Here is a 15526-nt window from a genome sequence, read left to right as displayed (position 1 = left end):
AGAGCCCACCTTTCCCTCCTTTGTCCCTAGAGGCCTCACTCTTGCCTAGTGGCAGCTGTGCCCCTCTGCGCCTCTGTGTCTCTCAACCCAAGTCTGAGGAGGGTTGTCTCTGGAAGCCTCTCCCCATCCTTGCCCTCACCTCCCATCGCTCTCCTTCCATCAACCCCAGGCTGCTTCTCAGCCCATTCAAAACCCCACCTGCCCTAGGGGACTGCAGGACACCGCCCAGGTCCTTGGAAGAGTTAGTACTGCCTGAAAGAAGGGGGTGCAAAGTCTGGGCCCCTGGGGGAACAACAAGGGAGGGGAGCTTTGGTATTGCAGGGAGGTAAGAAATGTCCCAGGGGCAGGGGTGGCTTTCAGCCTCTGAAACTAATCTCCCCAGGTGGAGGGCAGTAGAAGGGCTTCAGTGTGTGTGACCCTAATCTGAGGAGATCTTTATTAATGCTGCCCAAAACCTGGAAGGGGAAGGAAGGCAGCAACATCTATGGAACTCTGCCCAAAAGTGGAGGTGGGGGCAGGGCTCAGAGCTGCCAAGTCCAGAAAAAACTCAATCCCAGTCCCAAAGGTCATTAGCTTTGGGGTTCTCTCTCTCTCTGTCTCCCCCCACTTGATATCTCTCCAGATATCGGCAGTGACCACCGCCATTAGGTAAGAGGAGAGAGTCAATTAGTGAGAGGATTAATTACTGTGAGGCACGAGCCCCGTTTGTCTTCTTTACTGGGTGTGAGTGTGTTCAGACAGAGGAACACGGGCACGCACCCAAATACACATTGTTGTCACGCCGTCTTAGACGTTTTATTTATTTGTTGGATTCCTGCCCAGAGCCGCTTTTCCACAGGCGCAGAGTCTCCCACCAAATACGCTGCCTCCTTCCTCCGCACGCACTCGCCTGTCCCAAAACCGCACACCCGCTTCGTGCCTGCAGGACCCTCGGCTCCGCGCCCATCCCCGCGGCCTTCTTCGTGGCTGGATCTCTTTTCTGTTTCTTTTCCTCCACTCGTCCCGGCATTTCCCCGACAGATCTTTCCTTCCTTTATCCCCGCCTGCTTTTCCGTACTCCGTCTTGTCTTTTCTCTGGGTTTCTGCCTTTATTTTCTTTTTCTGTCCCTCTCTCCTCACTTCTGCCTCTATCTCTCTTTTCTGTTCTTCAGCTCAGCGTCTCCCTCCCGAGATTATCCACCCTCTGTCTTTGCTGCGCTGCGTGGAGCTGACTGGCAACTGGGATCTCCACGCTTGACCTCGCTGTTCCACCTGCCCCCTGCACCCGCTCCCCCCCGCCCCGCCCCTGCTCCATGCCCAGGGTCCCTCCAGCGCTCGTGGGAAGCCCGAGTTGTTTATCCAGGCCAGGCGCACACCGTGACGACCTGGCCTGCCGGATGCTGCCCTTTCCCAGTCCTGCGGTCCGTGCTCCCCCTTAACCAGCCCCCAAACCCCCCTTGCTTAGAAAACATGGCCGGGCGCAAAGTGCACACTGGAGCAAGGTGCCAAGCGCCCCACCCAACTTCTCACCTTAAATAGTGCGCTGACCTAGGGATCTCGGGCAAGCCTCCTAACCTGGGCTCCCTGGCCGGGAAAGTGGAGATAGTACCCTTCTCTTCCACCCCCGACCACCCCCTTGCTATATGGTTCAGGGGAGACCGTGATACAAGCTGTAAAGTACTGCACACTAGTAGATCATTTCCATGAGAGAGTGATGGGTGAGATTAAGGTAATTTGAGTCTGGAGAGAACTAGAGGGGAAGGAGAGGCGGGAGACGTTGGCGCTCAGATCCGAGCGACCTTATCCACGCAGTTCCCTGAGTGGCATTACCGCGGCCTCACCGAGTCTGGGCGGAGTTTGCGTGGCCTCTGGGACCGGCAGAGTCCAGGGGTGCTCTTTCCTCCCTCCTCCGGAACGGGTGTAGCTGGGTGTGTACTCCGCATGGGGTAACCTCCTAGAGCCGGCTCCGCCCCAGATGCCTCCTTTCATGGCTTTATCACTCTTTTCTGCTCCTTGGGCTGTCCTGGAGCAGAAAGGAGAGGAGGGAAATGGCCAGGGGCGGCCACCATCCTCGGGATCAATAGCAGCCGGGGGTGACTGGGCAGGCTCTGTCCATGGGCCGAGCGTCATTCTGGAACCTCATGGGGAAGGAAGGGAGACGGAAGTTTGAGAGGGGCACCTTCAGGCTTCCCAAGCTGCAAGGCATCTGGGGAGGGCTGACAGAACCCTCTCCAACCTGGGAGATCTGGGACTGATCGTCAAGGAGCTTCTCAAGAAAAGAAACCTGGACTGTGAAAGTCACCTCCTAGGCCCTCTGGGGCCATATCTGGGGGTGACTGGGAGGAGGGTGGAAAGGATTCTGCAGTCACCGAGCTATCAGCGAAAATGATCCCCACGGACCCTGGTCCAGAATGTACAGGTCCTGGGCGGTGTAAGTGGCTGTGGGTCTGTGGAGGACGTTGGGTAGGAAAGCGCTTGTAGTTGAGGATGCAGGCAATAAGTGTGGCCTGAAAGGTGAGGAGGGAAGGTTGGTGCTCTTCACTGAACGGACACTGGCTTAAATGCAGAGCTGAGCTGAGCGGCCTCGGAGACGGCGAAGTTAGAAAGCCTGGTCAGTTTTCTCTCCATGTCCCTGCGACCGATTATGTTTTAAAACAAAAGCTCAATGGAAACGAAAACAAAACAAAACCCACCATTAGTCTAATGTGCTGTCCCTGTGGAGGAGTTAAATCTGGACTCCAAACCTAGAATCTGGAGCCAAGAGGTGCACTTTGAGTTGCCCTCCCGACCCCCCCTTGTAGACGCCAGGGTTGGCTCCTGCGGACCTGTTTACTAAGCCATCTGGACACCAGGAAGAACAGAGCCTGACGCCCTAGAGCGACCGTCCTGTCCTCACCCTCAACTCCCCTGCCTCGCTGGTCTGTCTGTGGAGAGGGTCCTTCTTTCCCCTACACCTAGGTCCCAAGGTTCTTGCACCCCAAATGGATGGAGCAACCTCCTCCTGCCCACCGGAGGGATGTGACAGGCTTTGGGTTGGGGAAGGGCCGGCAGCTGGGTCCAGCTGTCGTCCGGTAGGTCCCACTGACCGCCCCACACTCCACCGTGACCCCTCTGCTTTGCATGAGAAGGAGCCCAGCTGGGGCAGGGGCGGAGGCGAGCCACCCGGGACTGGGGCCACTATAGATTCCAGAAAGGGGAGGTTGGGTCGAGGGCGCTGGCGGCGAGAACCGGGACAGATGCGGGGAGGGGAGGAGGGTGAGGACAGCAGGGCTGGATGGGCCCCCTCCCCGCAGGCCTCACGCAGCGCAGCAGGCTGGTAGGCGCCTGGGAGTCCGGGTGGAGGAAGTGAGGACCCGGTGCCACACGGCTCTTGGCGCTTTCGGGGGTGCCAGAATCCTACCTACCGGTCGGCTTCCGCCGGGAAGTGCCGGGTCCGCAGGAGGAGCGCGAAGCCAAGTCGAGCCCGCGGAGCCCGCCCGCTAGGTCACAGAACCACCCTCTCCATCCTCTGCCCCGCCCTGCGTCGGGGCCTGGGAGAGAACGGCGGAGGCCGGCGGCGCGCAGGAGCTGACTAGTTTCCTGCGTTCCTCCGGCCGGCAGCCAGGAGCCCATATGTGTATGTGCACAAAAGTGTGGAGAAGGCGTTAGGGTTCCGGCACCCAGAGGTCAGGGCAGAACGCCAACGAGTCGCACTGCGAGTCTCCGCGGCTTCGGTTTCCATGACACAGTGACGCCGGCTGCAAGGCGGGGGCTGCCTGTGGGCCTCGGGGTTGCTGGGCGGTGCGGACGGAGTCAGCAAAAGGGCGTTGGCAGAGCCCTAAAACCCCACGGTTCCCCGGAGCGCAAGCCAGATTCGCTGTAGCAGCTTCCCCTTTCGTCCGAAGAGGGTATTCCATCTGTACAGCGGGATTCCCTGCCAGCCCAAGCTCAATGGGACTGCGCTTCCCCGAGCATTTCCCCCGTTTCAGCCTCCGCCTGGTCTGCGCATCGCGAGTGGGGTCCAAAGGCCAATTCTACAATACCAGCCAGCTCCGGAGGGACGCCCATCATCATGGCCTTCCATGCTCGGGTCAAATGAGCCTTCCTAGCACTCCTTCCCCCAAAGCACAAAAATGGGGAGCAAAAATGGGACCGCCCAGCCCAACTACCTTCAGACTCCACTTCAGGAGAAATCCTGGTTAAGCCCACCCAGAACAGGCGTGGTCGAAACGGAATTTAGGGTTTGACTTGAGTGCTCCGAAAAACTAGAGTAACTCTTCCAGGCGAAGGCACTCTAGGCCAGGATCTGTCCGCCATGTCTGGGCAAATGCGCCCCTGGGGGCGGCGGTCCCGAGTTCCTAGCCAGAGAAGGATTAGAGAGTTACGGGTTCCCTGAGGAGTGAACTGTGGAGGGTGTGGTTTGCTGTTGTCTGGGGAAGCCGGTGCCAACCCGAAGCCTGGACAGAGGAGGACTGGAATCCGGGCACACGCTGCCCATACACTGCACGCCCATCTACTGCAGCCTCTTCCTGGCGTCCTGGCATCCCGCTCCTCCTTCCCTCTTCCCAACGCCACGACCATCACCCCCAGCCGCCGTTGGAGCACCCGGTTTCCCGCCTAGTCGTTTGTTTTTGTACGTAAAAGCTGTCTCCGGATCACAGTTTTCTCACAACTTTCTCGCCAGGGTTGCAACTTCTCACCCGTGGCGCTTCCCGGTCCACTCCTTACCGCGCGCCGGCGCCGCGCCTCCGGTCTCCCCGCCCCCATCAGGAAACCGCCCGAATCAACTTTGCGAGAGTGCTCTGTGGGAGACAGACACTCAGCTCGCCCGGACCCTGTGGACTTTGGATGGATTGGGGGAGGGGGCACAGAAAGAGGGACGGGAGGAGGGAGATTCTGCTGCTAAGGGCCCCCTCCCCCTCCAAAGATGTGCGCTGTGCCTGGAACAAACTTCCAGGTCTAGAAAGTAAGGGGGTACAATGCCAACAGCCCCTGAATTGCAAAGCCCAGCAGTGCAGCGGAGCCGCCTGGGATTCCGGACCCGGCTGCACCCCAACCTTCCACAAGGCTCGGTCTTGGACTACCCCCACTCCGCAGCAGAACTCTGGCCTCCACCTGCGCCTATTCCCGCTCTCTCTCTGTCCCTCCCATCGAAACCCACGCCTTACCGGAGCAGGAGGGGGCCCGGGCAAGGTGCTGCCCGCCTTCCGCGCAGCGCGGGGCCGCGGGTGCCGCCGCCACTGATCCTCTAAACGCGGTCTCCCCGCACTCTCCCGGGCCGGGGGATGCAGAATGGTTTACAGAGGGACCGCGAGGCGCTGATTGGTCGCAGGCCGCAGTGACGTCGGCGGGCGCTGCATTAAGGCGAGGGGGCTTCCAGAGCTCAGCCAACAGCCAGGAGCAGTGACCGAGCCGCCGGAGCTGGGGAGAGACGCACCAGGGCGGCGACTGGGCCAGGAGACCAGGGACTGAGGGACGCGCCCGGGGAGGGCCAGCAACTAGCCGCGGCCCGGGCGGCGACAGCGGCGGTCCGCGCGGAGCCGTTCCAGCCACCGGCCTACTGTAGCCGCTGCGCCAGGACATTTTTTTTTTTTAAAGCTCTCCAAGCTGTCCCCCTCCTCCCCGACTCCTCCCGCTGCAAAAGAAAAACAAAAAAACAAAAAAACAAAAAAAAAAAAAGGAAGGAGGCTAGAAAGGAAACCCAGATTTGCCACCACAACGAAAAAAAGAAGGGGAAAAGGAAAAGGAGAGAAAGTCGAGCGACTGTGGGGTTAGACGGAGGCAGCCAGAGCGTGGGCCGAGCGATGCGGGGCTGTACGCCCAGGCGGCCGCGAGTTGTGACTGGAGCCACGATGCACGGCCAGGCGCGGTGAGAAGCCAGCCCATAGTGCCTCCCGAAGGAGCCCGGGCGCAGGGAGGGTCGCCCTGAGGACACGGAGGCCGCCAGGCAGGCCAAGGGCCGAGGTGACTGGGCTGGGGCGGTAGGGAAGGAGCCAGTGCGCCTGGCTGCCTCTGCCCGGAGTTGTCCCTCTCTTTTCGATTGACACAAACACTTATCCAAAAGCGGGGAAACCTAAGCAACAAGAGCAATCAACACCAAGATCTTCCTCGTACCCTCCCCGTCTCCCTCCCCCCTCGTTCGGCCCTCGCCCCCTCCCCCAGGCCCAGCGCGGGCGCTCGGCGGGTCCGGAAGCGCGGCGCGTTGCTGGCAGTTTAGGATCCAAAGCTTCTCTGCTCCTTTTGTTCTTTCCTTTCCTTTTTTTAAAAAGAGGGGGGAAATCCCAGTGGTGGGCAGCCTGGCACGCACACACTCGCCCTCATACCCCGACAAAAGCAGATGCACTTTGACTTCTGACAGCTCTACCTCAAGCCCGGGAGAACTCAGCGGCGCTTTCCTCGCAACCCGAGCTCGCCGAGTCGTCGTCGTCTTCTTCGTCTCCGTTTTTATTTATTTATTTCCGTTCCCGCCGCCGTTCTCACTGACCTTCACTCCTTCGCGGGCTCTGGGCAGAAGGGTCGCATTCTCGCCCGCCTGAGACTTCTTTTCCTCGCCCCTGGAGCTGAGGAGGTGCAGCTATAGCCCGGGGCCCCGGGACTCCCCGGCTGCACACTTCACTGAAGCGCCCCCAGGCCCCGATCAGCCTCGTTTTCTCCACCCTACTTTGATTTCCTGGTGCGGGTTTTGGCTTGCACGGCCGAGTGTGTGTCCTCTTTTTGGCGAGACTGGGGAGTTCGTGCCAGTTGTCTTCAGGAGCCCTGGGCTCTACTTTGCCCCGCTCTTTCTGGGCCTCATCAGACCAAACCAAAGACCATGGTTCACTGTGCCGGCTGCAAAAGGCCCATCCTGGACCGCTTTCTCTTGAACGTGCTGGACAGGGCCTGGCACGTCAAGTGCGTCCAGTGCTGTGAATGTAAATGCAACCTGACCGAGAAGTGCTTCTCCAGGGAAGGCAAACTCTACTGCAAGAACGACTTCTTCCGGTGAGTACTTTCCTCCCACGCCTCTGCTGCTGCCTCCCCGCGGGCCCTTCCCGGCCAGCTTCGGATCAGAGGTTAGCGTGGCCTCGCAGCCCAGTTAGGAACTGCTTCTAGAGAGGGCAGCCAAGTCCCGCGGGCGCCAGCCTCTCCGCCAGCTGGCGCGCTGGGAGCTCGGGACGCGGCCCTGCTTGCATCCTGGAAACTATGGGTCTGGGTTTGGCTGCACGTGCCTGGGAAGAAAGGGTCTGAGCCTGACTCTGCCCAGAAGCCCCTTCAAGCTTGGAAGAGACAGGGCAGCCTCGGGCTTTGTAGTCTGGACTGCTGTCTTTCCCGGAGCCAAGCTCTGCAGCAACTGCATTCTCCAGGCCTTCGGGGTTGTTTGCCTTCCAGGCTGAGCCCAGGCTCCCTCCCAGTCACACTACCTTTTCTGATCCCGAGCGGTCTTGGCGGGAAGCTCCGAGCCTTTTGCGTAGAGTGTCTGGGCCACCTGCCCTGTCAGCGGCAGGAAAGAACTTGGCCTTAAGGCTGATCCTGCAGGCCCGGGGTCTTCCCCAAATCCGGACAGGCCTCCGAGTGCAGACCTGGCCAAACTGCCGCACTGTAGCCTGCGAAGTGCCCGGAGATTTTCCCTGCTCTCCTGGCTGCCGAAGTCTGGTGGTTCGGCTTCAGCCCCAGGCGACTCGGACTCCCACGGGCTCCGCTCAGTAGTCCTCCTAGGAAACTGCCAGCCACAGCCATCAACCTCCTTGCTGAAACCCGGGGGAAAGCCGAGATTCCCAGCTTGCTGGTGGGGAGACTTCTCCCTACTCCCCTTATCCGTTTAGTATTTTAATTATATTATCTTACACTCACAATTTTGCCACTCCATCCACAAATGCGCAAATGCGAATTGTACAGGCGCAAATGCGAATTGTAATTCTACCCTACGGCTGACTTGGTCTCTGCTTTTCTAAGTTTGTGGTCATAGTTCAAACCAGGGAGCAGGGAGGAAGAGGGATTCAAAGCCACTCAGAGGGCCAAGACGGGATGTCTCCAGTGCCGCTCCAGGACTCGTGGCTGGGGTTGGGTTGCGTGGAATCACGAAGCAAAGCTCCGTGCTCGCTGGTATTTCGGGAGGACGCGCGGGCTGAGCCTCTGAGCCTCCGCGGACTGCTCGGTTTTCCTTTGCAATGACTGGATCATAGCGGGAGGGTAGCAAACCGTACTCGTACCCGCTGCCAGTGGGTCCCTGAGGCCTGGCCTCCACAACCCCGCGGCAGGGCGCCCAGAGCCAGCTCCCGCGACTCCCGCTTTTGCCAACCTGCCCCGCTTCAGGCAAGAGCGTGGCGGCGGCCCCGCTGTGGCTACGGGGGGGCTCTCCGCGGCTATGTTGTTTACCAACAGCGGGACTAGACCTCGTCAAGCCCACGCCTGTGTGCGGGTCCTTTTGCGATGAAGGAGAGAAAAGCAGCGCTCTGCGCACGTTTATATAAAGCTCTAACTATAATTCGACTTTTCTGAATCTAATCGGAAAATAAGTGTCCCCTGTTCCCCCCCACCCCCACAGGCCACTGCCTTGCCACCTTCTTTAGACGATGCATCTTTCCTCTGGGATAACGCTGGGAGTGAGGCTGGGGCTTGGGGGGCAGCTTGGGCCCCTGGCTCTAACCGCGTGGCGTGTATCTCTTCCCTGACTCTTCCCTGGTGCCTTGCTGTCTCTCCTGCTGCCTCCTCACCTGCTTAACCGGAATTCTGCCTTTCTTTATCTCTCTCTTCCCTTATTTCTCCGCTCCGTTTCTCCTCTCCTACTTCCTCCACTTTTTACATCTTCCCTCTCTCTCGCTGTCATCTTTCTCCCCGCCTGTCTCCCCGTTGCCCCTGGCTGACCCATCCCCGCCCCACCCCCGCAGGTGTTTCGGTACCAAATGCGCAGGCTGCGCGCAGGGCATCTCCCCTAGCGACCTGGTGCGGAGAGCGCGGAACAAAGTGTTTCACCTGAACTGCTTCACCTGCATGATGTGTAACAAGCAGCTCTCCACTGGCGAGGAGCTCTACATCATCGATGAGAATAAGTTCGTCTGCAAAGAGGATTACCTAAGTAACAGCAGTGTTGCCAAAGAGAACAGCCTTCACTCGGGTGAGACCCCAATTCCCGGCTGGCTAGGTGCAAGCGGGTCCTGGGGGAGAAAGGCTCGCCAAGGCCCCGGCTCATCTGTCCCTTCCCTCTTCTCAGCCACCACGGGCAGTGACCCCAGTTTGTCTCCGGATTCCCAAGACCCGTCGCAGGACGACGCCAAGGACTCGGAGAGCGCCAACGTGTCAGACAAGGAAGGGGGTAGCAACGAAAATGACGACCAGAACCTGGGCGCCAAGCGGCGGGGACCGCGCACCACCATCAAAGCCAAGCAGCTGGAGACACTGAAGGCCGCCTTCGCTGCTACACCCAAGCCCACCCGCCACATCCGCGAGCAGCTGGCGCAGGAGACCGGCCTCAACATGCGCGTCATTCAGGTCAGGCCCCAGCGCGCCTCTCCATCCCACAGAGGCCCATATTGCCACTTTGGGCACTCAGGCCGAGCCCAGGAGACCCCAGAATCCAGAGAGAAGTGAGAGATGGAGTCTGGAGGTGGGGTGCCTAGACACATCCCGAGCCTGCGGGACCTATGAAATGCCTGATGCCTTCGAGCATCTAGAAAGCCCTCTTCCCTGCCCAACAGAGGTGATCGTGGCAGTGGAGGGGGAGGGGCGGGAGCTCAGCCAGAGGCTGGAGGAGGGGAACTGTTGAACACTCTGGAGAGAGTGGGGAGCCCTCTTTCTGCACATACCCCACCCCCACCTCGGGTTCTCAGAGAAGTCTCAGTGTCCCCCAGAGTCAATCAGTGCCTCTACCTTCTGCACAAAGTCAACTCCTTCTAAGTCTGCAACTCCAAATTTGTGATCGTTGCTCCAATTAGACAAGCCCCAGATCAGGGACTTCCCCTCCAAAGAGAGGTGGTTCGGCTGGGAGTCAGCTTTGCTTCCAGCCAGTTGGAGTGAAATGGGGATGGGAGGCCACCTGGAGGCAGCTGGGCCTGTGGGCGGAAAGGAGGTGAGACTGTGGAAGCTCCAGGCCAGGGGAATCTCTGGCTCAGTGCTAGGTGTCCGGTTAACCGGGCCTGGATGCCCTGCATGGGTGTGGGTGGATGTACCTGCCTGGGAGGCTGGCCGTGCGTGTGCACATGTGTGCAACACGGAAGGCCCTGAGGCCTGCAGGAGACTGTGAGAACCTGTGTGCATGAATGAGAAGTTGTGTGTTTGTGTCACCATTGGCAAGAGGCTGTGGATAAGTATGTTTGGCACTGTGAGACTGTGCATGGGTGTGAAAAGGAGATTGTGGGTTTTGGTATTACAGGCTGTTTCTGTGTCTCTGTCATGGCTGGAGGAGGGTTGCTGCAAGAGACCCTGAAATGGAAGCCCGGTGTGTGTCTGACATTATTTTGGAGAGGCGTAGTCTCTATGTGTGTACAGCCCCAGAGAAGCTGTAACTGTGATAGTGTAACTGTTAGAAAAACCCCAGCTATACCACAACTGCCTCCCTCCAGACAGGGCGGCCTGTCCAGGTCCTTCTGTGGGATTCCTGCTCACCATTGATTGGCTCAGGGTCCTCCCTGAGTGGTCCTAGTCGGAGATCGCCCCGTCACCACTACCCTACACACACACACACACACACACACACAAACACACACAAATGAGCGGAGTCGGCCAGCCGGGCGGTGGAGGGGTGTTAGCTAGGCCCGGAGAACCCCGGAGTCGGGGGTGGAGTCTCGGAGGGCTCAGCCCGCCGCCATGTGCTGCAGGTCTGGTTCCAGAACCGGCGCTCCAAAGAGCGGAGGATGAAGCAGCTGAGCGCGCTGGGCGCCCGGCGCCACGCCTTTTTCCGCAGTCCGCGCCGGATGCGGCCGCTGGTGGACCGCCTGGAGCCGGGCGAGCTCATCCCCAACGGCCCCTTCTCCTTCTACGGAGGTGGGTGCGCGTCGAGCGGCGGGGCGCGGCCAGGTCGGGGCGGGCTTCGTTAGAAGCGGGTGGCAGCGCGGGGGGCACGCCTCCCTCTCTGTAAGCCACTGGAGAGTCCGGGCGAGTAGGGCGAAGGCTGGGAGTAAATCAAGGGGAGGCAGCGAGACCGAGGGTCCAATTCCCGGCCCTGAATGACGGGGTTGGGTGGTAAGGGGCAGTTCCCGGGCTTGCGCCCAGCCTCTTCCCTGCACCCAGGCCGGCAAGGGCTCCCCGCGATCGGCGAGTTCCCCGCGTGGTCTTCCTCAGCCCGCCGAGGGCGCGCCTTCCCTGCCTTTCGGTCCCGCCGGCCCCCGGCCGGGCCCTGACGTCCTGCTCCCTCCCCGCCACTCCGCAGATTACCAGAGCGAGTACTACGGGCCCGGGGGCAACTACGACTTCTTCCCGCAAGGCCCTCCGTCCTCGCAGGCCCAGACGCCAGTGGACCTACCCTTCGTGCCGTCGTCTGGGCCGTCCGGGACGCCCCTGGGTGGCCTGGAGCACCCTCTGCCGGGCCACCACCCGTCGAGCGAGGCGCAGCGGTTCACCGACATCCTGGCGCACCCACCCGGGGACTCGCCCAGCCCCGAGCCCAGCCTGCCTGGGCCTCTGCACTCCATGTCGGCCGAGGTCTTCGGGCCTAGCCCGCCCTTCTCGTCGCTGTCGGTCAACGGTGGGGCAAGCTACGGGAATCACCTGTCCCACCCCCCCGAAATGAACGAGGCGGCCGTGTGGTAGCGGGGTCTTGCACGGTCTGCGGAGTTCGTGGTTGTACAGAAATGAACCTTTATTTAAGAAAAATAGAAAAAAGAAAAAAAACATAAAAAGCAAGTCCCCACCCCCTTCCTCCAGCCTCGAGAACCATTCTCCTTCCGGATGGAAAAGGGGGACACGAAATAGCATCCAAATCGGCCTCGAGGTGGGATTGGGATCCGCGCACTGGCTCTCGACGTGCAGAACTGGAGCTCCCCAAGGGAAATGCAGACCTCTCCCCAACTCCCACCTGGACCCGGATCCGTGGACAGACCCCGCAGGCGTGTGCGCCTGGCAGGCGGGCGGCGAAAAGACGTCCAGGGCAGCCGCGGGTGCGCACAGCCATTGGCGATGCCAGGAGCCCTAGGGAGGGAAGCCGTGAGCACAACCGTGAGGGAGGTGAAGCGGCCCGGGGCGCTCCCGGGTCAGCCAAGAGGGTTCTAGCTCTGGGATATCCCTTATTAGTGTTGTCTCAGAGTTCAACAACAACGACAACAAACTCTTATAGCTTCAGAAACGCCGACCTGCCATGCATCAGGTGGGACTATATATATATTTTTTGTCTATCTGGATTTTTGGTTTTTGTTTTTGCCAAAATTGCAAAATTCTAAATGTAAAGCCCTCCGTATCAACTCTTCTACCTTCACAAAACTACACACACACACATAAACACGTACACGGACACACTCGGTAGGATGGTCTCCAGCCAGACCGCTCAGTAAAATGACTTGAACATCAGCTGTACAAGAAAAGTATTCTACCTTCACACACAAAAAAGTTAAAAAAAGAAAAAAAAAGACTATTGAACTAAAAACAGTCAACTGTTTACGTATAATGTTAAATTCAGGAGTTCAGTGTTTTACTAATATATCCTGTTTTCAAACCTCTTGTTCGAAAACAAAATGTTTTGAGCAATCAACCAAAATTGTTCCTTTTCTTTTCCTGTAGATGTTCTGACAGATTTGCAGGGCTTTCGGCTCACTGTGCTAGTATGTAAAAAGGTGTTGTTTACACGAGGCAAAGAGAAAACATGCTATTCAGACAGTTGCCAAATAGAATAATTATAGCACAAATACTGTAAAGGTGCCTGGCACCAGCAACCTGAGAAAGTGTTTAAAAAAAAAAGTGTTACAAGGTTTAAAAAAAAAAATCTTTGCTAATTTTTTGTCCTGTTGAACATTCATGGAATTGTTAATATGACTTATATAGACCCACACAGGTTTTATTTTTGTGTCTTTAAAATAAAAGTCCAAAATATTTAAATTTTATGGTCAAATATGCAGTCAACAGCTGCTACTTTTTCTTTATATATTAAATTTCTCATATGTCTTTTATTGTTCTAATAAACCTAAGCTTGTGTGACCTCCAGTGCATATTAGACCATTCACTGTATGAAAGAAAACATGTTGAATAAATTTGTGAGTTTTTAATAAAAATAGAAAATCTGATGTTTAGATAATTGGTGTGTTATTTGATGTGTTCAAAGGGGAGCCCTGATGGGGAGCTGAATGGGTCCTCAGAAGCCAGGTGGAAAAGAGAGGCAGGATTGGGGTGATATATCTGTCTTTGCCTTGGCTGTGGCTGAAACCTTTTGCTAATGCCAGCCAAGCTTTTCTCTGTGGCTTCCTGCTGTTATTAGCTACAGATTTGCATCCTGTGGATTTAACTGATATCGTTGAAGAGATGTTTGCTGATAAGTTAATACAGAACTTGAAATAGAAATGAAATCCATGGCTAAAAAATGAGTGGTCCAGGTCTGTGATTAGGCATGAGATCCAAGGCATTCCCTCTTTCACTCTCCCTGCACATGCAAAACTGGGCTTGTGAATATCAGATACTTGTAAATACATAGTTAGAGGTGGTCCTTTTCAGTTTCAATTCATTTCCCATAGATAATCTGGCTTTCTAATTTGGTGGTTTGAAAGATAATGTAAAGGCTTTCCAATTTGGTGGTTTGAAAGATAATATAAAATGAAGGTATAGTACAGCTAGAAATGAAATACTTTAATCCGTTTCACAGAACTGATATGAAATTGTTGTTTTATAGTATTTGTTACCTTTGAAGTTCCCCAGAAGGAAAACTATTTTGCCTGGCACAAGATACATATTAGCTTCTCTGAAAGATGAACAAAAATTACTAATATAGAAATCAAATTTCAACTGGGAGTTACCAAAAAGTCCTAAAAGTAGCTCAATTCTTTCCAGTCCTTCATTAGACTTGGAAGAAATCTGAATATTTTATCTACTATGAAATACTCTTGTGGATGTTTGTGTTTCAGTATCAGATGCTATTAGAGTTCCAGGATTTCTTTTCCATATCACCGAGATTTCACTCTGGATTATTTATTTCCTTATTTAAAATGTCAAAGGTTTGACATTAAATGGTATATAATTTCTAGTGCTGTTTTCAAATTTTGTTAAGACACAGCCAAGTTTATTTTTCCTGCAGAGAAGGCTTTAAAATAAGCAATATTTCCCTGCATCCATATGATGGCTTATCTAATGGGAGAGGAAGCTATGCGGGAGGAATCTGGTAGTATTCTTTCAGAAATAAAAATGTATGAAATACAAAGGAGACTTTTGAAACTCCCAGCTCCTGCATGCAGCACATTTCTTTATTTGCTTTATATGCAATCACTGGATCGGCTTGTTTTTACCTTTTTAGCATTTATATACATTATATCATAGCTAACATTCATTATTAGCCTCTACTCTCTGGCCCCCTTTAAAGACATTCATTTAAATGAACTGCGCTCATTGGGAAGCTGCTTTTTCCTATCAAGGCTGCTGAATTATTTAGCAGCTTTATTGTGGAATCGGGGTATTTGACAAGAAGCGTTTTCGAGTTGGGCACACGATGTGGATTCGATTCTTCTTAACTCCGTGGCAGTGGCGCAGTCTCTCCCCTCAGCGCGGGATTCAGAATCCTGGCGAAAGCCCGAACAGGTGGCAACGCTCAGCAGTCAAATTTGGAACCGAAGGCCCCGAGGAGGAGGCCTGGAAATGTCAGGGCCTGTTCTCCTTCCCATCAGTGCTGTGCTGCCCACCTCTGGCCCCGAGGTGAGGGGACGCGCGGCACCATCCCTAGGCGGAGCTCCCGCGGGAGGCGCGGCAGGAGGGAAGCGCCACTGCGGTCCCCTCTCGCCTGGAAGGGTAGCCTGGTTTCTCCCCGCGGCCATCTTAAAGCCACCACCTCTGTGCCTCTCGCCACCTGCCTTCAGGGTTCCAGCAGCAGGGGGCCACCATCTGCTCTGGCGAGGGAGCTGAAGCTCACCCACCCAACTTCTCTGGGCTGGCTGCCGCTGGGGAGCTGCTCTGGGTGAGGCACTTGGGGAAGCATTACCCGCGGAGAGCCAGGGCAGGCATTGCCAGGGCTGGGACTTGAGGGTGGACAGCATCTGAGGAGCGGCAAGGGGGAACTTGGTTTTCCTAAACTCTTGAAACTCCTCAAGTGAGCAGACAGTTGTTTGGGACAATTGGAAGGTGTCATCCCTTGCCCATCTTCTGCTGTGCCTAATCGCCCGCCACTTTGCAGCCCTTGGAGGGCAGGCAGACGGACTATGGACTGGGTGTCCCTCTGCCTTCTCCAGAGAAGGCTGTTCTGCTGTTCTGTTGGGGAACTGCTCACCCTTATTCTCCTCTCTCTGTTCCTCTCATCTGCTCTCATCTCTACAGCAGTCAAAGGTTGAATCTCCTTGCCACAGTCCACTCTCCATCTCCATCCCTACTCCATCAAGAAGCCCTTCCCCCACCATCTCAAGACACTGGAATGTGGGTAGGGAGAGGCCCCCAGAGGGAGTATTTGAGAATTTGCTCCCCCACCACCCTC

The 15526-nt window shown here is 56.4% G+C and overlaps 1 protein-coding gene and 1 long non-coding RNA gene across 3 annotated transcripts in view; one reads left to right on the top strand and one right to left on the bottom strand.

Moving 5' to 3' along the window:
- LOC105520054 overlaps positions 1 to 5215 on the bottom strand; it is a 30236-nt gene extending 25021 nt beyond the window's left edge. Inside the window, exons 1-2 of one of the 2 annotated variants that reach the window (XR_001003064.1) lie at positions 5127 to 5215; positions 1821 to 2002 (exon numbers count right to left, since the gene is read on the bottom strand). This is a non-coding gene — a long non-coding RNA (uncharacterized LOC105520054). Of the gene's footprint in view, positions 1 to 768; positions 2118 to 5126 lie in introns of those variants that run through there. The other variant, XR_001003065.1, reaches the window with a different exon arrangement.
- Positions 5216 to 5352: 137 nt separating this feature from the next.
- LHX1 (LIM homeobox 1) lies at positions 5353 to 13151 on the top strand. The gene is made up of 5 exons (XM_011953632.1): positions 5353 to 6939; positions 8826 to 9052; positions 9149 to 9426; positions 10752 to 10917; positions 11303 to 13151. The coding sequence occupies exons 1-5, from the start codon at positions 6770 to 6772 to the stop codon at positions 11680 to 11682; spliced, it is 1221 nt and encodes a 406-aa protein (XP_011809022.1). The 5' UTR covers positions 5353 to 6769; the 3' UTR covers positions 11683 to 13151.
- Positions 13152 to 15526: the final 2375 nt, after the last annotated feature.

The sequence above is a fragment of the Colobus angolensis genome, unplaced genomic scaffold (genome assembly GCF_000951035.1).
Source record: "Colobus angolensis palliatus isolate OR3802 unplaced genomic scaffold, Cang.pa_1.0 Scaffold37, whole genome shotgun sequence".
Lineage (NCBI taxonomy): Eukaryota > Metazoa > Chordata > Mammalia > Primates > Cercopithecidae > Colobus > Colobus angolensis.
The sequence above is the reverse complement of the archived record's forward strand: the minus strand, read 5'-3'. Positions and strand labels throughout refer to the sequence as shown.

Coding starts and splice junctions, on each gene's coding strand:
- LHX1 (XM_011953632.1), top strand. CDS start 6,770: ATGGTTCACTGTGCCGGCTGCAAAAGGCCCATCCTGGACCGCTTTCTC. Junction 6,940..8,825: donor TGCAAGAACGACTTCTTCCG/GTGAGTACTTTC, acceptor CCACCCCCGCAG/GTGTTTCGGTACCAAATGCG. Junction 10,918..11,302: donor CCCCTTCTCCTTCTACGGAG/GTGGGTGCGCGT, acceptor GCCACTCCGCAG/ATTACCAGAGCGAGTACTAC.